Raw genomic sequence first — 23896 nt, 5'->3', positions numbered from 1 at the left:
TACGGGAGAGAGAAGTAGAGCTTGGGGCTGCATTCAACCTTATCTCCTTTGCGGTGAACCGGATGAGACTCGCGACCACTTGTTCTGCGCTGCCCTATGGTGTGGATCGATCTAGTAAGATTCATGTTGGGATCTTGCGTGAATCCTGATTGGGATATCACCGTCACATCTTTTATTGCTCCTCGCAAAAAGGAGATACTTGCTTCCTTAAACTTGCTCTCGAAGCTAGCATTCATAGTATTTGGCGCAACAGAAACAGCATGCGTCACTATGGAAATCCCTGTAGCGGTGGCCAAATGGTCTGGTACATTGACAAGACCATTAGGAACATGATCTCCTCCCTCCGACACAGGAAACCAAACTTTTATAGCGACATGATGCAGCGATGGTTTGCTAGGACTACTTCTTAGTAATCTTAGTGTTTTTGTTCTTTTTATATGACTTGACTTGTGTTTTTTTTCTTGAAAGCATAAACCTTGTGATCTGTATTTTTTTATTTTGTTGATAATCAATTTAAAATTTTAACAAATTTTTTTTAATAGAATTTGTTTTAAAATCATGTAATTATTTATTATATCTACTAACAATGCTATATATGTTAATGTACAAAAATATAATATATATATATATATATATATATAATATATATATATATATATCTCACTTTTAATAATCTAGGAAATATTTTTAAAAAGTATTTTATCACCCTATATTACAAATTTCTTTAACAAAAAGTTAAATTTGAATATCAGTTTTTTTTTGGTGTTAAAAAAAGAATATCAATTTTCTTGTCAACTATTTTTTTGCCAACTTCTGTCTGTTTTTTTTTTCTGAAGTAGAAAATGTCTGACTTTATCCCAAATAATATTTTCAGATCTAGAACCAACCCACACTAATACCGATAACATGACCTAAAGCATTCTTCTTCCTAACAAAAAAATGAAAAATCTGCTCCATTGTCAATTATGTTACATGAATCTTTATTAAAATTATTTTGAAGCTATATTGTATTTTGTTGATGACAAAAAGGAAAAGAGAATGAATATATATGGTATTTTAATTTAACGGAAGTGCATACAAACGAAACAAATGGGTAAATCTATACAAAGCTATAGAAGAAGAACATAGGAAAAGTATTTTATTCCAACACAGTTACAAAGTCCCTAACAAATAAATAAAATATTTTTTTTTCTTGGACAAACATAAATAAAATAGTTTATGTGAGGAAACAGAGAGGAAGAGCCAAAGAAAAGGAAGGGAGAGAGATTGACTTGACTTTGTGGACAAGGCTACCAAAACACTAAACTCACCGGCGAAGAAACCTCTCCTCCGATCATGGCGGAGTCTCCTCCAAGTAACTATTCTCTTCCTTTGTTTTAGATGCTTTATTCTGCAAAATCTCTTATGAAACCATGGTCCCGTAGATCTGTACGAATTGAATGATATGCGAACTTAGCTCAGAACTAGGTTGATTTGCTACTGTTACCAATTTGAGCTAGACTGATTGATAGAAACTCAAAAAGTTTTTGAGGTTCTAAGTTAAGAGAGAGTGAAAAGGGCTGTTAGATCTTTTGGAAGCTCAGCTCGGCTCTAATGCAGTTTTTATTTCACAGAAATGGAGGATGCAGGACAGCGTCAAGATGAAAAGGATGAGAAGTTGTATAAAGAGATAGTGGAAGTTCTGGGAAAAGATGGCCCTCAGAGAGTTTTGCTAGCCGGTGAAGCTGGGATCGGGAAGACTAGGCTGGCCAAGATGGTAGGGAAGCATGCCACTGTTACTGGCAGTTGTTTCCTGACCATCTTCTTGCATCTTGACAGAAAGTTCGATGATGAATTGTCGCTTTACGAGAACATAGCTTCCCAGTTGTGTCTCTACTCTGATTTTGAAGAGACTGAAGTGGATGACAGAGATGAAGATGAGGAGGAAGAGAAGAAGCCGGAAACTTTGTTGGCTGATTTGAAGAAGATGATAACTGAGGAAATACAAAGTAAGGCAAAAGAGGTAGCTGAGAAAAAAGCAAAACAGGTGGTGGAGAAAAAAGCAAAAGAGTTGGCTGAGAAAACAAAGGATAAGACTGCTAAAAATGTGAAGAAGCCACCAGCTGACGGTAAGGAGAAGACACCTGATGATGAAGGAGAGAAGAAACCTACCCCACCTCCGTATCTTCTATTGATTCTTGATGATGAAGGAAACAAGACCAGTGAAGACAAGGTGATGGAGGAACTGAAACTTGACCTGTTTCTTAGACAACAAAAGTTTCTTAAGGATGATAAGAATCGTCTCAAGATTCTTATTACAAAAAGAAAAGAAGAGGAGGAGGAGGAGGGTGTGAAAGAGGATACAAAGAGTGAGCAGGAGGACAGCGAACATAAGTCTGATGATGAAATCAAATCACAGGACAGCGAACATAAGTCTGATGATGAAATCAAATCACAGGACAGCGATAATGCGAGCAAAGCTGAGCCCCAAGACCCCAACAACGCACCGGTTTTAGAGCCTGATGTGAAAGGTGTGCCTTCTACTGGAGATGAGTTCCAGACCACGGATAAGTCAGAGTCTCTACTTAAGTCAATCAATGAGCCTAACCTGAAGGATCTATTTGCGTCTCTTATGAAGGATTGGAAAACTTACGAGAATTTTATAGATGACATAGTGGCAAAGAGCAAGAACTCGCCAGCTGCAGTCTTCGTGCTAGCCAAGTCCCTAAAGCGGATCACTCCTACTACTACTAATAAAGAAGAAGAAAAGAAACTAAAACTAAAGATAGAGAAAAAGATAGACGAGGTTCTCTCAGCTGCTCGTCCAGGTTCTTGTGAGAATCCACTCTTGCGTCTTGCATATGAGCTGTTGGAAATCGGTTATCCGATGAAGGAAGCCATCTTGGATTGCTTTTGGCATAGCTTGGACTTCTTCGAGCACTGCGGCAGTGTTTACTACCGTGACCTCATCACACAGTGGATACTCGAAGGCTACTTCGATCCCGTTAGGTCCGTCGAAAAAGCCTACCAAGACGGTCATTCAATCTTGATGGAGCTTATAAACCGAGGAATGCTGAAGATACAGGAGAACAACGTTGTGGTACCAGAGAGGGCCATGAGCACTTTAATCGATCCTCGACGCCGTGGGCTTATTGGAAGATCAAGACTTAGATTCTCTAGAGTCTATTGCGGTGACAAGAGAAAAGGTATAGGGAAAATCACTCAGATAGATGATATGATTAAAACTGTGCAAGCAAAGAAAGGTGACAAGGTCTCCACGGTGCTGGTTAGTGGAGACCGTCTGCGCCGTGAAACTCCCGTTAAGTATTTCAAGAAGCTGAGTGATCTTGAAGTACTTGGTCTGTTCGAACCCACACTGGAACCTTTTGTCACTGCTTTCGCTAATCTTCAAGGACTAAGGGTTCTTGTAGTCAGGGACTGTGATCTACTGACGGATATTGAGGAGCTCAAGGCTCTTCGTGAACTACATGCTCTTGAAGTCTCTGGCGCCAGCTCCTTGAAGAAAATATCCGATGGATTCTTCAAGGCATTGTCTAAACTTCAAAGTCTTCACCTCTCTGGACTTCAGATCACAACTTCCCCTTCCAGCATTTCTGAACTGACAGAACTTCACTGCCTCATCATCAAAGACTGTCCTTTACTGGAAGATTTGCCAGACATACAAGAACTCGTAAAGCTCGAGGTTGTTGATATATCCGGTGCTCATGGGCTGCAGACGTGTTTCGACAACACGAAAGGAGAGAAGAAGAACAAAAGCAAGAACAAAAACTTCTATCACCTCACAAGACTTCAGCTCCTTGACTTCTCCGGGAGCCAAATAGAGCGACTACCGATATTCCAGGACTCTGCCGTAGGGGACAAGCTTCACTCCGTTAAGCGGCTCTTGTTGCGTGATTGTAGCAAATTGAGAAGGTTGCCTAGTTTGAAGCCCTTGTCAGGTCTGCAGATTCTTGATCTTTCTGGCACTACCAGCTTAGTGGAGATGCTTGAAGTGTGCTTTGAAGATAAGAAGGAACTCTTATCTCTTAATCTCTCTGGCACTAATCTTAGCGAGTTGGCCGCCACCATCGAGGAGCTGACCAATCTTAACAAACTCCTCATGAAGGATTGCAAAAACATAGAAGTTATCCCGAACATCCAAAAACTCACAAACCTCGAGGTCATTGATGTTTCTGGATGTGAAAAGCTGCATACGATTGAGGGATCATTTGAGGACATGTCTTACCTATGTGAAGTTAATCTCTCTGGAACCAAAGTGGAGACACCAGAGTTGCCAAAGAAGACTGAGATCCATTGTCTAAAGCGTATTACTCTGGCAGATGGAAGTCGTTTTGAAGGTGAGGAATGGAGCAAAATAAAGGAAGAAATTGAAAGTAAGAGATCTGACGAGGCCATCTCCTCGGAAGCAGTTGTTGAACCTAAAGAAATCTCAGAAGAAATAGGAGAGGAGACTCAGCCAAAGGAAGCTCCAGCCAGTGATAGTGTTGAGAAGGAAGATGTCACCAAGGAACGTCTTTGCCATGTGCCCATTGAGAAGGATATATACAAGACCATACTATCAGGTTTTGATTCTGCAAGTAAGCAGGAAGTCATGAAGATCCATGAATCTAAAGGGGAAGCCTCAGCCAATACTGACTTTGTGTCACTTGTGGACATTGACTCAACAAGGCTCAAATCTTTCTTCAGCGAGAACAAATCAGTGAAGGATTGCTCGCTGCGGATGTGCAGGGATATAGACAACCTTTTCTATGAAGTGGATGGAGAAAGTTTGGGATCAGTGGAGACATTGTCGATTTCAAACTTTCCATTGTTGGAGACTATCTGCTGGGGTGAAAACTTCAAGAATCTGAAGAAGCTAAGCATAGATTGCTGCCCGAAAATCAAAACGCTTTTCCCGGAGGCATCACAGATGCCTAACAGCCTAAAAGAGCTGAACATAAAGTATTGTGAGAACATGGAGACAGTTGTTGAAGGAGTCGAGCTCTCAAGTCTCACTAATTTGAGATCGCAAGTAAAGAAATGCCCAAAGTTGGAGGAAACTCCAGAGGACTCGGTAAGCTGCAACTTTCTACTCTTATAATGAACATATAGCACCAATGACCATCAACGCCTGTCTTGTCCATTACCTTAGAAATTAACGTTTGTAGCTATCTTTTGCATGCCAAATGGTCTAGCCACATGTCAAAACTCATCAGGAAGGGAACTGTTCCGAATCCAAATAGTCAAAAATAAGTTGCATCATATTTATTTTTAATCTGTTTTGGCAGGTCGAAGGTCATTGAGTCGTCTTACACAAAATCTAGTCTCTTCTGAGGTTCATCTGAGCATTTTACACTGCGTGTATTTGCAGGACTGGGTTATGGTAGATCACCCTTGAAGTATCATTACAAGGTTGAAGATGGAGCAACAAGATCTACTTACTTTGCACTAAGCATCTGAATGGTTGCATGTAATGATTTACCTACCTTTTTTTTTCTGCGTGTGTTTCTCAACTGTTGCGTGTTAAATAACGACCGGCTTGAAACATCATATTTACCGGCTTGCTTTCTTCTGTTTATGTTGTAAGATATTTTCTGCAGTAAAACCCCATGCATGTGTGTTGTGTTCTTGTCTGGGTGAACAAGGACCTTTGCTTTGATTGTTTTCCTTTCTAAGAGATTATAATGATATTCCTGTTTGAAAGACAATTTACGGTAAACATTTTGACTACATATGCAGGAATGTTTATTTATTCAGATAAATATGCTTTTACATTTGAACCATCTGTGGGACAGAATGCAACTTGCAGACAGTTTCATGCTCACGTTGGCAAGTTATGCCAGACGTTAGTCCAAACCATACAAAATATATGGTTGATGTAGCGGAATATTTCCAAATATCTATCTACATCAATGGTGAAGTTATGCAAGACGTTAGTCCAAACAAAATACATGCACAAAATATTTTCTTCCGTCACAAATCCGTTGGCAATTTACCAAAAATGACAATTTTATTACTTTGTGCTAAGGTTAAAACTGAAACACAAAAACAAAAAAGAACTAAAGTTTGGTTAAACCCCTGGGTACCAGCTAAAAGACAATTATCTGGAAATTTGGAAGAGAGATTGAACAGTTTCATTCTCTATCTCTCAATTGCAGAAATTGAGTTTCTTCATGACTTTGGCATATGCTGGTGGTACTAGTCCAGGCTGTCTCAATCTACGTTTTGATTTCTTTGACTGCATACAAGCAACAGACAGATTACTCTCAACAATTATTCACCTGAATCCACATTATAAACGGCCAAACCCAGGAGAAAGTAGAACAGTTTGCAAATACAGCTTTCTCATTACCCATTTATCTATCTGGCTAAACAAAGAATCAACACTCACAGTTGAAACTAGTTCAATCACACTTTCCATGTTAAACTTACTTTCACTGTCACCATAAAGCAAGTTCTGACAATATCAACTGAGGAAAAAGATCTAGTTAGCTACCTTCAAGTGTGCGTTGTGGCGCTTGCCTTCTTTCCAGCGACGGATGGTACCATCATTCAGTGGTCTAAACCTGTCTTTGTATGACCTGAAAATTGTGATAAATTGAGGAAAAGACCACAAAACTTTATGATTAAATGATATCTAAATCTTGGAATCAGAACGGTTACGAGTAAAACTTGATCTTGACTTTCTTGACTTTGGATGTGATTGGAGTCCTAGGTCTCCACTTCTTCTTCCATTTCGCCATTTTATCCTTGGAAGTGATATTCCTTACTTGAACAAACTGAATCAGAGAGAATCAAACAATGGAACGGATCTTAGATTCATCCCTGCCTCGAATCGAAACGGTTAGCGAAGGATTCGAGTTACAGATGATTACATAATGAGGAACGGAGAGAGATCCGATGGAGGTAGGAGGATTCGACGGAGAAACGAAGCTCCATTTGGTCGTCGTTGCGAAACCTAAACCTAGGGTTGACCGAGGACTCGGAGAGTGGTGGATGAGACGGCGAGGAACACTGGTTAAAGAGAGGTTCAGATTTGGGTGGAGGGAAATCGAACGCAGCTTAGTGCAGAATCTCTGCATTGTCGTCGTCGTCGTCTCTTTGATAAACCTCCAGAGGGAAGGATTGAATGGGGAGCTGCTTGGGTTTTGTGAAATGGTTTGGCCACTGTTTGGGTATCAGGATAACTCTATTTTCCTACTCAAAATATTAAAATATTTTTTCTCTCTACTTTAATTTTATTTATTTTCAAATCATTAAATTTTATCATGATAACTTCACTTTTGAAAGTTAAAGCATACAATAAATTTATATTAAATTTTACCAATCATGTTTTAACTTTATTTTTAAAGCTAAAACAGAAAAAACTAAAGCAAATTTTTTTTTCTTATGTATTTTTTTAACAAAAAAAAAACCCTACATCTTTGTTTTATAAGATGTAAAAACTATAAATTGAAAATAACTATCTATAATATCAAGCAAATTAGATAATCATAGTAAAAACATCTATAAATATTTTAATTTAATTCTATGTATTTTAAAATTATTGAAAATATTTTAAATAACATAAATATTATTTACATATCACATCTTAAATAACAGTTTACTTTGATAATTTATAAAAATTATTAATATAAATTATTTTAGTTGATAAAATAATTATTTTATATATACATCGCATATTTTATTTTGAAATATCTACAGCATATAACTTACAGCAACAACAAATTTAATTACAACAAAAATCTCTACTGAAAAATCTACAGTAACAACTCTACCGCTACAATCAGCTTACATACGTCTAAATTTTTACAGCAACAGACGAATCAATCATCACCATTATTCCGATTTACTGTTTTTCTTTACCTTCTTCTTCTTTTGTTTTTTGTTTTGTTTTTGTTTTGGGCAATTTATTTTTATCTTTTATCACACTTTCTCGGACGTCTGGTTTTTGTTAAGGTTTCAATTCGGATTCTCAATTTTTTTCGAGTATAATTATTAATATATGAATGGTTCCAATAATTATGAAACTCAGTTCGGTTTAGTTTTGGTTATTAAAATTTTTGGTTTGATTCAGATAAAAAGATTAGAAATTAGCTAATAGTTTCCTATAAAATTTTGTGTTAATTCTGTTTCGACTTATTTCAGATTTTTGGGATACTTACATATCATTCTTGATTCTGATTAAATAAGTGGTAGTTCATGTTGTTTGAATAAAAATATCTGGTAGTTTATTTTCAAATATTGCAGATAAAATTATTTAATTTTTAAGATAATTCTGTTTATAATTAGTATTTTTGTTATTTAAAAAGAAATATGATCAAAATTTTCAGATATATAAACTGTGTTTAAATATTTACATATCCACTTAATTTTTTCTCGATTTCTATTTGTTTATAGTTTTGGATATAGAAAAAAGTAACATTCAGATAATTATATTTGGTTTCAGTTTTTTCAACTCGATTTTTGGTTATAGAAAACATAAACGGTCCAGATAATTGTATTCGGTTTCAGTTTTTCCGACTTGATTTTTGATTATTAGTTAAAACACCCAAACACAACTATTAATCCAAAAAAATATTGTATTAAGAAACTTCGTGTATAATGGTTACTGAAATGTATTTCATACTGTTTTGGGGGTATTATTTTGATGATTTATATATGTTTTAGTCCTGTATAATTATATGCCGGATAGATTCAAACTCATATTGCGGATCTCGGGCGACAAATTTTTTGCTAAAGGGACAAAATCAGACAATCAAAAGAAGGTAATTTGATCCATGAATCTGAATTTGTTGCCAGTTTCATTAAGTGTGTGAGATTAGCATTTTTTTTTCTAAAAGGTAAATATCATTGATATGAAAAAAGATTTACTCACTCATAAAGAGAGTTACGAGCAAGTTAGAAGTGTCCAGATTAGCTTTATTGTACCAATAATGTGTACCAATATTTCACAAGCACACTATAAGATTTCGCAATGAGTATACACTTTCATTCAACTCTGTTGATTTACGGAAGCTTAACAAACCGGTATCTGGTCTATAGTAACCGGTTTTTGGATCTGGTATCCATGATGAATTCTCTACTACATTCGTTTTCACAACTTTCTTATACGTAGTCTTCTTCAAATATTCACTACAAGAAAACACGCGATTCTGAGAGAAATACCGAGGGAAAATGAGTTCCTCGGAAATTTCTAACAAAATATCGAGGAAATACCGAGGAAACCAAGAAATGGGGTTTCCTCGAAATTTCCTCACTACTTTTTGAGGAAATTTCGAGGAAGACCAACTTCCTCGGTATTTCTCGAGGGAATACCGAGGAAACCAGGGTCGTCGGAAAAAACCGACGGGTTTTTCTAATATTTCGACGACATCTTGTAGCCGTTAGAGAGCCGTTGGGAGAGCCGTTGGGGGATTTAAACTATTTCGAGGAAATTTCGAGGAAATGTCTGTCTCCCTCGAAATTTCCTCAGTATGCCGGGAGGATTTCATCTATAAATACAGCCACCCCTCTTCCTCTTCATTCACTCCATTTCTTTTCTTCTTCTCTCCTAGTCTCACGAATTTGATTCCAAAAAAATATGTCTTCCTCTGGTTTGGCCAGAGGTGAAACATTTGACGATTGGATACGCGAGATGGTGGTTGGACCAAACTATGTTGTGAAGTCATATCCGAGATTTTGTACTCGAGGATATGCATTCACAACTGAAAAGACGAAACGTTCGCGTACGACCTATGATGCTGGCGTTTGTTCTGCATCGGAAGATGATGTATACTACAGACACATACATGAGATTTTGGAAATCAAGTATTTGGGCATGCTTGGATTGCGCTGTACTGTTTTCTATTGTGATTGGCACGACATCACTCCAGATCGAAGTGTGAGAACAGATGCATTTGGTGTTACATCAGTTAATTCGAGACGAAAGCTGCAATATTATGATCCTTTCATTCTTGCTTCTCAGGCCGATCAGGTAAGTAAATGTTAATTATTCAGAATGATTGGTCATCATGTGTAATAATTTAAACTTGTACTAAAAATTGTAAAATGTTACAGGTTTGTTATATCAAGTACCCCCGGATAAGGAACAGAGATGATCCATGGGTTACTGTTACCAGACTCAACCCGAGAGGTCGAGTTTAGGGGAGTTCTGAGCTGGAAGACCCACTACAACCAATCACATCCAGTAACTTAAGTGCAGCAGAAGATGTAGCAGGAGTTGGCCTTGTAGTAGATTTCACCGACTTCGCAGAAGAAGCCGTCGTTCACGCACAGGATGAACCAGTTATTGGAGAGTTTCACCAAGATCCAGATTCAGATTCATCTGCTGATGATGACTCGGAATCAGAGTAGATTTTTTCTTTTTTTTTTAAATGAATTTCGAGGAAATTTCGAGGGCAATTAGGGTTTCCTCGAAATTTCCTCGGAATGACCCTTAACGGTTTAGGGGTTTGATTCAAAACACCTAGTTCCTCGAAATTCCCTCGAAATATTTCGAGGAAATTTCGACGACCAAGATAATTTTAGGGGTTTGATTTAAAACACCTTGTTTCCTCGAAAATCCCTCGAAATATTTCGAGGAAGTTTCGAGGGAACACAAATTTTTTTGTGCTTCCTCGAAATTCCCTCGAAATATATCGAGGAAATTTCGAGGACCTCGAAAATTTTTGGTAGTTCCTCAAAATTCCCTCACAATATTTCGAGGGAATTTCGAGGAAACAGGGGGTTTTAAACCGAAAACAACGTTTTGCGGATTGAATAACACGTATATAACCTTCATTAAGTGTCTTAGCCAGATTATAAAGTCAAACTTTAGGGTTTTAACCCGAAAACAATGTTTTGCGGATTGAGACGAAAACCACACAACATAAGATAAACACTTATACATTTTAATAAACGTTAAAGGAAATACTTACAATAATTTTTGTAATTGTGTTATTTCATTGTTTATGATCATCTATACAAAGAAACCTCATTATTATGAATTACACTCGTATAAGAAATGACATAGGGGGAAAAAATCGATGTTTTCAAAACCCCAAACCCTCTTTCCTCGAAATTTCCTCACAATATTGTGAGGAAATTTCGAGGAAAGTTTTCCTCGGACTGTTTTTCATTAACCAGACAACCCTAGCCGCCAATAAGAGAATTTCGAGGAAATTTCGACGACCACATTAAAAATTGTGAGGAAATTTCGACGGACCCTGTCCGTCGGACCCCTCATAAATTAGGTTTTCATTCTTTTCTTCCCCATTTCTCTCCAATCAATCTTCCTCTCTTCCTCTCGCCGCTCCTCTCCTTCTCCTCTCCTCTCTCTTCCTCGCGGCTCCTCTCCTTCTCCTCTCCTCTCTTCTCTCTTCCTCCACGGATCTCCTCTCCTCTCCTCTCTTCCTCTCGGCCTCCTTCCTCTCCTCTCTTCCTCTCCTCTCTTCCCATGTAAGTTCATCTCTTCTCTTCCTCTCTTCATAGATCTCGAAATTTAGGTTGTTAGATAGAAAATTCTAGGATTGAATGGATAGTTTAGGATTTGCATGTTTGAATTGTTGTTTGGATTGTTGGTATATTTTTTTTTTATTTTGTGTTTTTGATTTTTTAAAACGTTTTTTTTATTTTTTAAAACGTTTTTTGATTTTTTAAAACGTTTTTTTGATTTTTTAAAACGTTTTTTGATTTTTTAAAACGTTTTTTTGATTTTTTAAAACGTTTTTTTGATTTTTAAAACGTTTTTTGATTTTTAAAACTATTTTTATATATTAAAACTATTTTTTTATTTATTAAACTATTTGTAATATATTAAAACTATTTTTGTAATTATTATACTATTTTTAATATATTAAAAAAATTTTTGTAATTATTAAACAATTTTTAATATATTAAAACTTTTTTGTAATTATTAAACAACTTTTAAATATTAAAAATATTTTTAATATATTTAAACTTTTTTGTAATCATTTAATAATTTATTAAAATATTTAAAATATTTTTTATATATTCAAACTTTTTTTTGTTATTATTAAACAATTTTAATATATTAACAAATTAAATAAATAATTGTATATATTAAATAAAATTTATTTATATAAAGGTCTCAAGAGGAACAGACCCGCTCTCGACAGCGTCGCGGTCGTGGTGGTTCGGGGAGCGGCTCCATTTCGGGTTCCGCATCGTCCTACAGCTCCTACCAGACATCTCCCTCTCCATTTCCCTCTCATTCTCCTCCCGCTCCCGGTGTGGCACCCACTCCTGCTCCTGCTCCTGCTCATCCGGCACTACTGAGAGTTGCGGAGTTTGTTCGACAGCCGGGTCGTGACCATCTTCCATATCTCACTCAGTATCCATGTGGACGGGGTCAGACATGGTAATTAAACCTATTTTTTTCATTAAAATTTGATTCATTTTAAATAATTAATTCTTTTTATTAGGTTCGACCGATCCGGGAACGGGATCAGCGGATGGATCAACAGTATGATGTACTCGTCCCTCGACAATGGACATCCGACTTTCACCGACTTCCCTCTCGAGAAGCAGCATATGTGGTTTCAACAGTTTGCGGTAAGTATTCTATTTTTTACTTATTTTTTTAATCTTTAATATTAATTTTCTACTAATTGTGTTTTATGTCAGCAACAATTCAACTGAAATGCCGATGATACGTTGTTTATCTATTACCACTTCGTCCATAAAGTTATGGACAACTATGGGAAGCAGATGCACTCGTGGAAGAAGAAGTGGGAAATAAACAAGGTTCGTTTTTATTTATGAAACAATTTTTTAATTTATTAAAATATTTTTTTATTTATTTAACAATTTTTTTAAAGGTTACAAAGGGGATGGACTCCGTCATCTGGCAGGAGTTGGGTGTGCATTGGAGTAAGAACGAAGTGAGAGCAATTTCTTCCACCAACTCCACCAACCGCAAGAGCGGCCGTAAGGGGAAGGGCATGTACATCCATAACTTGGGTGCTCAATCTTTAGCCAGTCTGGGGGATCGCTTGGTAAGCTTGTCGGTTTTTATTATATTATTTAAGATTCTAATATTTTTTGTGCATTTCTTTTAATTACTAATGTTTGTTTAATTTATGTTTTTTTCAAGGCGGAAGAAAATGAGGGGGAGCCGGTTGATCATCTCCGCCTAATAAAGACGGCGTATACCAACAAGAAGACCGGCGAGATTGATGATGGTGTTGTGAGGGATGTGGTCACCCTCATCGACAGTCAGATGGAACAGGAAGTGTCTCAGCTTCAAACCGAGGATGACGATTCGACGGGATCGACCGGCTTGCCTCGGGTTCGGATCAACCAAATCGTTGAAGCGGTAAGTTCATTTTTTAAAGTTCAATCCATTTTTTATATTATTTAAATTTGACACTTTCTTTTTCAGTCGGTTCCAAAGAAGAAGGGTCGTTTGTTCGATTTGGCTCGTCGGTCTCCCTCGGTTCCGTCTGCTTCTGCACCACCACCGTCCTATGTTGATCAAGAAGTCCTTCTGAGTCAAATGAGGGACAAGGATGCTCGCATATCTGCGCTGGAGTCCATGGTGGCGAGTCAAGAGGCGGGCTGGGAGGCACAGAGGAAGCTGAACGAGCAAATGATGGCGATGATGAGGAGCATGAACCCGAACGCCAACATGGACTTCCCGACCATGCCAGACCCGGACTTCCAAAACCCGTAGTTTAATTTCTTTCAAAAACTCGAAATATTTTCTTTTGATTTGTATGACTTTGAATTTTAAATAATATGTTTTCAATTTAAATTTTAATTTATATTTTCGAATTTAAATTTTAAAAATATTTTTTTTAAAAATAAATAATTTTTTTAAAAAAAAATTATTTTCAATATATTCCGAGGAACAGCTGTCCTCGGTATATACCGAGGGAAGTGTTCCTCGGAATATTCCGAGGGACAGTTTCCTCGAAATTTTTGAGGGCTGCCTTCCTCGAAAATTTTCGAGGAAACTGTCCCTCGAAAAATTTCGACGAACACTGGTCCTCGAAATTTTTCGAGGAAAACTTCCCTCGGAATTTTCCGACGAACATGTTTCCTCGAAAATATTCGTAGGTCTTTTCCCTCGGTATAATCATCGGTATATACCGAAGGAATTGTTCCTCAATATATACCGAAGACCTCTTCGACGAAGGACTGTCCTCTAAATATTTCGGAATTATGTTTCCTCGAAATTCCGTCACAAATTTTCGAAGACATTTCAAGGGAAAATGAAATTTCGAAGAGTTTTTTTCCGACGAAATACCGAGGAAAAAGTTCTTCAGTATCAGCGTGTTTTCTTGTAATGATTCTCCTTTTATGACCTTAGCTCCTTCTTAAATTTAGCTGAGAATTCTCTACGACGATCATAACAAAAACACCATCATAAGTAAACTAACCCGTTAAATAATAAACACAACATCATCATGAAATGGTTTGACATCAGTGAGAATCCTTATTATATAACTAGTATATAATAATGTACAAAATATGATATATATCTTATGAATCTCTTAATGATAAAAACACGGTTTGATCTATTAAAAGCATTACAAATATTGAAAATAAAGAAAAAAGAGAGATGTCCAGAAATCGATAGAGATTGAGCCGTTTTTGAAATCAACTTTTTGATAATGTTAGTAGAGAAGAAACTTAATAAATGATGGATGAATCATATATATAATGCCTGAGTTTTCTCTCTTCTAAAAGCAGCCACGGCAGATTATTTTTATGGCTGTGGGACCCACGTTTTCTTTTCTGTTCGGTTTGATCATTAATTTTTCGCGCTTGGTTTGACGATTTAGGCGTCTGATTTTGGTATATAGGCGTTGGTTCGATTATTTACACGGTTTGGTTATATAGGGAAGTTTGGTTACTTAACAAAACTCTGCGTTTTGTGGTTTCATTGTTATCTGTTCGACCCCTCAGCCTCGCCGTCTCCGTTAATCTTTCCCTGCAACACAATATTTTTCCTTGTGAACTCTTAAGCTTCTATTCCATTCAACGTATTCCTCTTACTTTCGGCAATCAATGTTTTCTCATTAAACCCAATAACTATGTCGACCTCTCCGTTTCCTTCACGTTAAACTATTAATCGGAGAGGGTTGTGAGTCGGATGAACCTTCACAATCATTCTCTGTTCAACTTCTTAATCAAGCGTAGAAAGATTCTGGGATAATGTCTTCTTCCGATGCTATGACTGAGACTCTTTTGCTCACCATGGAAGTCTAAACATCAACCGTTTCTTTAACCGACAAGTTATTTGGATTACTTATCATATTTCATATAATATCCCGGCTCTCATTACTTCTGTAATCTGTGTGTGTAGTGCGGAGATGCTTGTGAACTTGGACATCCTTGGTCACTCCTGAATCAAATGAGGTTTGGTGACCTCTCATGATAATAATAATAAAATCTGCTGTATATATTTGTATTTGAAAGTTATGGTTAATGATCTTTAACCTCTGGTGTTCAGAAAAAAAAATATTAAACCTATATTCTACATTTGTAGTATGTCAGAGACAAGGTTGCGTATGCACTTGGTCACGGTTTGAAAGTAATTGCCTGTGTTGGCAAAACTCTTGAGCAGCGAGAGGATGGGCTGACCATGGATGTTGTCGCTGCTCAGACTAAAGCTATTACTGGTATGTATATCCATCACATTTTCAAACACTTTTTTAATCTCTTTTAGATATTTAATTTCGTCTGATTTGAGATTAGGTCCTTTTATGATGATATCATGTGGGGATGACTATTTCGGATGAGACAGGCGAAGCTGCATTTGTTGGTTTCAATGGCGAGATGACAAAGCTAACCAACATCTAGGCCTCTCAGGCTGGTCCTCTGATGGTACCTCTCTCTCTCTTATATCTTCTCAGTCATCCGAGCCTCTCAAGCTACTCTTATGTTTCATACTCTCGATTAAAAACATTGGTCTTATAGACTGAAGATGGAGAGAACCCAGAGATAGTTAGCTCCCTCAGTTTACACATCCCAGGTCAAAGTTATGGACTACATTTCAAAGTTATGTATTCGTGTCCCTTTTTAAAGTTTTGATTTCTTTATTAGCTTTGTCTTTCGTGTTAGGGATTTGGCTAACACACACGTGAAATTTGTGCATAGGTTCGTAATGAGAAGGAATCTCTGGTGAGCAATTTGGAGGGTCAAGCGAAATTAATTAACAGCAAAGTGACGCAGCAAAATATGCTCTTCTCTTCTAAAGAATATGCTGAGCAGCTTGAAAAGGCATTGCCTTTTGCACTTTTATTTTTGGTGCATTTGTGGTGGTGGCAGATTGTTATTTTACTGATTCTCGGTGGATATATTGGTTTTGCAGGAAAACATGACACTGATGAAAGCTCTAGCACACAGAAAGTAACCATCTTTCTCTTTTATGAGTTTGATGAGCGTTGTTTTTGGTGGTGAATGTTTGTTTTTTGTTTTGTTTTTGGGTTGCAGTAAAATTATTGAGCTTAGCGGGGTTGAGTTTCAGAAACTAAGGATCAACTTACGGAATGTGCAGGAAAAGAATTTGCAGCTTGCGCGGTGTGTTCTCCATCTTTCTATGGTTCAGTTTTGAGATGATTAAGAGATTATATACTTCATTGTCTTTTTTTTTCCTGGCAGGAGCTTAATACAAACAGAGACAGAGTATGCTTTTCTGGAATTGAAGTTCGTATTTTATTTTTCCTTGCAGGAGCTAAAATCAAACAGAGACAGGGTATGCTTTTTCTGGAATTGAAGTTGCTCAAAACGAGGCTTTCCTATTTCATTATATTGCAACTTCCTTGACCAACTGACATAGTGTACGTTTTTAGCTCAAACTACTTCAGCATGAACTTGGCTGCAAGAATGTATTACTCGAAGCCAAGAAAATGCATATTTAAGGCAATAGATATCAAATCCTTCGTTGATAAATTCTGATCTTCAACTCTGTGTATGTCCATCTTGCGAATTATAATAAACATATGTTTTCGTAACTATTTGTAGGGGTTTTATCATTAAATCCATGTGTTCGTGAATCTGGACAAGTAACAGAATCTGCCAGGAACATGCAAGTCTGTCAGGTCATGCAGCCAACGAGAACAAACGCAAATGCCCCGTGAGTGATTCTCGCAAGGCCATCTAACCGTCAATCTTCTCTACTTCGTACTTTATTGTCTCTTTGATATGCTGTAAACTATTTCTTATTGGTGTAAGAATTACAATGACTTCTTTACTTATTTACCAATGTCCCCAACTTTATAAATCAGTAAAGTTTAACTTCACCAATGCATAATCGTCGGTCATGTAAACATGATTTGTATTACTCTTTGACTTAAAAATGAAGATTACAGCCTAAAAAAATACACTTAAATCTATTCTATTTTAAGATTTTATAATAGTTGCAAATTCAGTTACAAACTCTGCAATATTAAAATAACTTTCACTGAAGTGGCACCCAAAAACACCACCAAAACAATAAAGTACTAATGGTAACACATAAAACCACAAACAATTATTTTTAACAAATTCAGAAAAACAGCAAACATATGATCGTACTTTCGGGATAATCCATATGAACACTAAAAATAACAGATTCATAAACTCACCAGTCACCACAGCATAACCAGCTCTAGCCACAGAAAGCGACCAACCCACGAACCACATAATATACAATTCTACTCACACCTACTGCACAGTTTCAAATTCAATAACTTCGCAAGCTACAGCAACTCCTTGACAACTTACGATTAAAACGAAAGTCAATATCTCCGCGCTTGCGCGGGGTTCGGCCCCTAGTTAGTATTACAAGAGTAGAGTTTTATTTTATAGCCAAAACAAGCGAGATGTTAGGTATAAAAGTTATATTTAATTAAGAAACTAGGATACTACCCACATTAAAATACGGGTTATATTTTTATTTACTTTAGTTTACATATCATACAGACAAACTGTTACAGTGTTGTTATATTTGATGTTTGGTTATTTGGGTTGTATATTATAAATGCTGGTTCTAAATTTTATTGTCGACAACAGTGGTACATGTTGATAATTTGGGTCGGAAACCCTGTGTTGTCAATTGTTTAATTATAAGTCCATTATACATCTTTTGTATAGAATTAAGGGTTAATTTTTGTAATAGTCAATTTTGAGAGGAAAATTAATAATATAGCATTGATGTTGACATTATTAGATTTCTTAGAATTTTCTTCCTTTTCTTCTAGTTTTGTCTTTTTTTAAGCCGGTTGACGGTAAGAGCATATGTCACTGAAAAACAAAAATTGTTGGTAAAGTGGTGATGTTGGTATTATATACATAAAATAGAATATTCTAAATGATAGAGTTCATATTAATTAAAATATAAAATAGTATATATATTATACTATGTTTTGATCAGAAAAAATATTATACTATGCATGTCCAAAATTAACAAATAGCATAAAAACATAACTTTTATGGCAGAAAATTTAGCAATATAGTACATAATCATTAAACTCTAACATGAAATATAAATCATAAACCAAATATAAAAATATGCAAATAAAATAGTAACAAACAAATAATGTAATATATATTGTTCAAATTTGAAATGTCTATAATTGCAGGGAATGATGTAATGCTTACTCCAACGTCAATCTAAACATTCCATAAACTAAACCTAAAACACAATCAGTAAACTCTAAAAGGAAATATAAACTCTAACCCAAATATCAAAATATGAAAATAGTACATAATATGAAGTATTATCAAAATAGAATAGTAACAAACGAAATAGCATAGTACATATTGTTTAAATTTTTTAAATGTCTATGATTGCAGGGAAGAAAGTAATCTTCATCCCGACGTCAATCCAAACCTTACATAAACTAAACCCAAAACACTAATCACTAAATTTTAAAAGGAAATATAAATCATAACTCAAAAATCAAAATATAACACATAGTACATAATATAAAGCATTATCAAAATAGAATAGTAAAAAACGAAATAGCATAGTATATATTGTTCAAATAGAATAGTACAACCGGAAACTTAATATACAAACGAGGACGCCTCAACAATAACACCGTCGTGGTCTGTAGATTTCAGACGGCGTATGTAGCGGTAATAACGATATATGTAGCAAAGATTATATATTTAGAGGTGGATGTGGTGGCTATAATGCTGGTGGCTCAATGATAAATGTAAATGAAAATGAGGTGATATAATTATGAAAAAGGGTTATTGATCATAGAAAAATAAGTGGTGTCTAAGAAACGATAAATAAAAAATATAGTGTTGAGTTAGTGATGATCATATTGTAACTGTGATGGAGGGTAAGGTGTTGGGGATGGAAGAAAAATGGTGGTAGTTAATAATTGAAAAAGAAGAAAATATTTTGATTTTACATTAACCGGATACTAGGGGTAACATATATTACAAAGATATATTACAAAATAATGGAAATACTTCTTTTTGATAGATATTTAATTATGAATTGTTTTGTAGATATCCAACCCAATTTCCATAGAATTAAGTAACATTTCAACTACTTTATTTTTCTCTTATATATATGTATGTATGTATGTATATATATATCATATTATAGTATGCAACTCATATTCTGTATAATGACGTAGCCATAAAAGAAAAATATAAGAATTTTGGAAAATATTCCTAAACTTTTTTATTTTAAAATCTTGTTATGATTAGATCTAATAGTCAAAATACATCGTCTTATACTAAGGTACTTTCTCTAAAAAATAGGATATTGAAATACCCTTCGTATATAATCTTTTTATATACTATGAAAAATAATAGAATTTTATTATATTTCCATTAATGATGTTGGTATAATCTTGTTTGTTATTAAATATAATTAATATATAATGTGTATCAATACTATTAAAAGAGAAGTAATTTTAATCTACGTATAAATAGTCAGGTTGGACAATAATATTTAACTACCTATTTTTTTATTTTTATTTATTCTAACTTAATTATTATTAACTATACATCATACCTAAAACTAAGGAACTAAATAACTAATCTATTATTTTTCGAAACTAATGAAATCAATTTATGTTAATATTAAATTTAAGTAACTAATCAATTATATTATATTTATTAGTATAATAAATAATGATCTATGTCTACTATTCATATATATACAATTGTAAATAATCCAAATAAAAAAATTATTTAAACCCTCACCATATACATAAAAATATTATTCTTATGGTTAAAGTATTAAAATTAGATATAGGTATTGGTTTTGATTTATGTGTTACTATAATGCATATACTTTTATGTATACAAATTATTTTTTAAATATATGGTTTATAATATGTTATTTGATCCTCAGAATCCAAAAAAATACACTTCTTCAAATTGAAATGATTTTTTAATTTTGGAAGCATTATATATATATATATATATATATATATATATATATATATATATATATATTCAAATCGAAGTGATTTCAGTTTGATCCAATCCTAACATGTAGATTTTCTTCAAAAAAAAATGATTTTAGCTATGTTTCTAGAGTGGAATTATTTTTTACAGATATCTATCTTTTTAGATTGATACTTATATAATTCACCGAATTCACATCAATACTATTAAACAGAAGGCCCTTTTTGAGGCAACCTTCTGTTTCAACCATATTTACCATTTTGTGCCACTGAGTTATTTTTAGTCTATTGTATTTATTTAATGCTCAATTTTTTTTTGGAAAAAATCGATGATTTAGTTGATAAAGATTTCCTTTGTGTTTAGTTGCATTAATATATTAACCGTTTGTTATTAATCGTGTCTTTTAAATTGTTTTATTATACTAAGCATGTTTTATATATTAACCATTTTTACTATCTTCAACATATTAACGTTATATTAAAAACAAAGTTCTTATTATTGTTAGATATTTCATTATGATAACCATGTTCTTATGTCCGGGTCAAAAACATATTTGAAAACCAGGTTATCATATTTTAAAACAAAGTCATGGTACTTTACTGTCTCTTTTCTTTAATTCAAAGATTATAAACCCATATTATTATTATCGAAATTGATCATATCTTCACAGAAACACAAAGATCCTAATTGTTAATATATTTTCAGCAGCAATCCTAATTGATTATTCTGATAAACATTCCTTTAATATCCGAATTACCTTCTGGTATAAAATCTAAACTTAAACAAAAATAATCAGGAAAAACAACAATAATATATTTTTCTAACTTAAATGATTTCGAATAATTTATATCCATAGAATATTCCATAGTATAACAAGTATTTTGTATTTAAATCAATTAAAATCTAATAAATCTCCTATAAGATCCAAACAAAAATGAGTAAATCAATCAATATTCAACTTACATATTAGATTATACGCAGATGATAAAATCGAGACAGCTATCTAATGTACCATCTAAGCATAACAACTTTATAAATTCAAAAATACAGAGTAATTATAGAATATTCCGAAGTATAAACCTTTAAATATATATATCCGATTAAACAAGTATATATAACACAATCCAAAACATCAAAACCATAACATTCCTCACGCTGTTTTGGTTTTTATATCTCCACTTATGGATTCCATAATCAAAATGAGCAATTTAAGTGAGGTTAAGCCTTATAAATCTGGATGGAGAGTTGCCGTGAAAGTTATTCATACATGGGTTTCATTCAGTCACCAGTATGGTGCATCTCTTGAGATGGTCTTAGCTGACAAAAATGTAAGAAACTCATACCCTCTGTCGTGACTTTTATATATTTACTGTAACATATAATTCTGTTTTTATCATTTTATAGGGTATCAAGATCCATGCCATTTGCAAACAGTCTCTAATGGAACGATTTGAGAGGCAATGTGGTGTGGAGAGTGGAAAGTAATTACAACTTTGCATTGAGTTCAGCATCTGGTATGAATCGACCCACTAACCATGTATACAAAATGGAGTTCATGGTTCACACATCAATAACCGACTGTGAGTTCACATGCTGCGACAACATGTTCATTGATCTAAAAGATTTTGCCACCATTATAGATGGTTCACTTAACAGTTGTTTTCTTATTGGTAACTTCTATTTTCTAATCTATTTTTTTCTTATTTTATATATATTTCGAATTTATTTAACTAATATTTTGATGAATAACAGATGTGATTGGAGTAATCATAGACTTTGAGATAACAGTATTATTCAATCTGCAAGGAAAGAAGTGTCCAATTTGGTGTTTACTCTCCGTGATAGCAAGTGAGGCTTTAACGGTATTGATTTTTAAAGCATTATTCTGATCCTAAAAATGCTTTGCTATTTTATCATCTCAGTGACCATCGCCTACAGTGCTGCATTTCTGGTAGATTAGCTGATCTACTTAACCAAGAGGGCAAACCAAAAAGTGGAGATATTTGTCTCATTCGATTTGCTAAAATTGTCAAATGCAATGGTATATTATACTTTTAAAATAATGAAATATTTTACGTTTCTTATATTTATTTAATTGATATCTTTGTTCATTTTATTTTTTTCAGATCAATGGAGAATTGTCAATGCATTTCATTATACTTTGGTGTTTATAAACCCAGATATCAAGGAAGCAGAATCACTTAAACAAAAGTAAGAATCTCATATAGGCTTATTTTAAAATATTATATAGGAATACAGTTTATGATTTATTATGTTTTTTATTTATTTTTTCTTAGGTTACATGGTGATGCAACAACTTTTGAAAAGAACCAAAACATCTGTGCCAAGTTACAGATCCAGGAAAAGCGCCAGAGATGGTCCCAAAATCCTTTCATAACCATTCAAGAGATGAAACACTTTGAAAAGGTTTTGTTCTAATGACATCCTATAAACCCCTGTTTTCTGTTTTGGATTTATTATTAGAATATTTGATTTATATAATGCTTAATTTCGTTTTGGATAAATCGTTGATTTAAATGTATCATATTACCTTTTGTTTAATCGCATTAAAATATTAACCAAGTTGAGTTATTAATCGTGGATTATAAATTGTTAAAAATTAAGCCTGATTTATATATTAACCATTTTGAATCTCTTCAACATGTTAACGTTATATTTAATACCAAGGTTCTTATTATTGTTCATACCATGACTTATATGTATATATAAGATGAACAACTAATTTTTTTTTGAACTCCCTATATTTTTATGTGTTTGTAGGGTGGAAATTGCAGAGTGATCTGTTCAGTTTATGCTATCGATACCTTGAATGGATGGTGGTTTTGTGCTTGTGTGGTCTGTCAAAATAAGGTAGTCAAATCGCCTGTATGTTTTGCTGAATCAGATGTCCAGATGTGGTGGTGTGAGTTTTGTCATAGTAATGTTACCCATGTGTATCCAAGGTAATATTTGACTACCTTATTCTGATGATACATATATTTATTTTAAAAAAAAAATAGCTTATCATTTTATTTGTGCTGTTTTATTAGGTACAAGTTAGATTGTCTGGTGCAGGATCAGACAGGTGAATCAAAAATCACACTTCTAGACTCGGTTGCAACATATATTGTGAAAAAATCAGCAAAGAAATTGGTTAATGTTTTGTTTGATGAGGTGATATATTTTTGCTTTATCATCTACTAATATTATCACAAGTTGTCTAATATTAATATTTTAATATTACTGATTTGTATAATAACAGATTGAAGTTCAAGATATGTTACCACCTGAGATTGTGGACATCGTTGGCAAATCTTATGGTTTTGGAATTTCAATTGATGGAAACAATTCTTCTGTACTGGTCACATTCAATGCAATGAAAGTTTGGAGTTTGACTGATGCTATATGGAAAAGAACCAAGTTTCTGCATCAGAACTCTATTGCTTCAAGGAAGAAGCAATGCAAAGTGTTGAAAATTGTGGATGAGAGTGGCTGATATTATTTTCGTATTCTTAGATGTTTTTTTTTTAGGTTTGCCTTATTATTTCTG

The 23896-nt window shown here is 34.3% G+C and overlaps 4 protein-coding genes across 5 annotated transcripts in view; 3 read left to right on the top strand and 1 right to left on the bottom strand.

Moving 5' to 3' along the window:
* The first annotated feature begins 1194 nt into the window (after positions 1 to 1194).
* LOC108811931 (probable disease resistance protein At5g45510) lies at positions 1195 to 5687 on the top strand. 2 transcript variants are annotated; one of them, XM_018584044.2, is made up of 3 exons: positions 1195 to 1354; positions 1614 to 5053; positions 5351 to 5687. In XM_018584044.2, the coding sequence occupies exons 1-3, from the start codon at positions 1336 to 1338 to the stop codon at positions 5375 to 5377; spliced, it is 3486 nt and encodes a 1161-aa protein (XP_018439546.2). In that variant the 5' UTR covers positions 1195 to 1335; the 3' UTR covers positions 5378 to 5687. The 2 variants fall into 2 exon arrangements, with proteins under 2 accessions (XP_018439546.2, XP_018439547.2); XM_018584045.2 differs by having other exon boundaries at positions 5268 to 5687.
* Positions 5688 to 5701: 14 nt separating this feature from the next.
* The window catches only part of LOC130496242 (ras-related protein RABA1c), a 38064-nt gene continuing 19869 nt past the window's right edge, over positions 5702 to 23896 (top strand). The window contains exon 1 of the mRNA XM_056988166.1: positions 5702 to 5706. The gene's annotated coding sequence lies outside the window, so the exon portion shown is untranslated. The remainder of the gene's footprint in view (positions 5707 to 23896) is intronic.
* LOC108809135 (uncharacterized) lies at positions 5975 to 7139 on the bottom strand. Its single transcript, XM_018581268.2, has 4 exons — positions 6855 to 7139; positions 6643 to 6758; positions 6476 to 6560; positions 5975 to 6217 (listed from the first exon to the last, which is right to left on the bottom strand). The coding sequence occupies exons 1-4, from the start codon at positions 7059 to 7061 to the stop codon at positions 6128 to 6130; spliced, it is 498 nt and encodes a 165-aa protein (XP_018436770.1). The 5' UTR covers positions 7062 to 7139; the 3' UTR covers positions 5975 to 6127.
* On the top strand, positions 21546 to 23896 carry LOC108836063 (uncharacterized). The gene is made up of 9 exons (XM_056987060.1): positions 21546 to 21674; positions 21751 to 21827; positions 22135 to 22194; positions 22269 to 22387; positions 22473 to 22557; positions 22644 to 22773; positions 23128 to 23309; positions 23397 to 23520; positions 23609 to 23896. Exons 1-9 carry the CDS (start codon positions 21546 to 21548, stop codon positions 23840 to 23842), a joined length of 1140 nt encoding a protein of 379 aa, XP_056843040.1. The 3' UTR covers positions 23843 to 23896.

The sequence above is a fragment of the Raphanus sativus genome, chromosome 6 (genome assembly GCF_000801105.2).
Source record: "Raphanus sativus cultivar WK10039 chromosome 6, ASM80110v3, whole genome shotgun sequence".
Taxonomy (NCBI): domain Eukaryota; kingdom Viridiplantae; phylum Streptophyta; class Magnoliopsida; order Brassicales; family Brassicaceae; genus Raphanus; species Raphanus sativus.
This window is presented reverse-complemented; position numbering and strand designations above follow the sequence as displayed.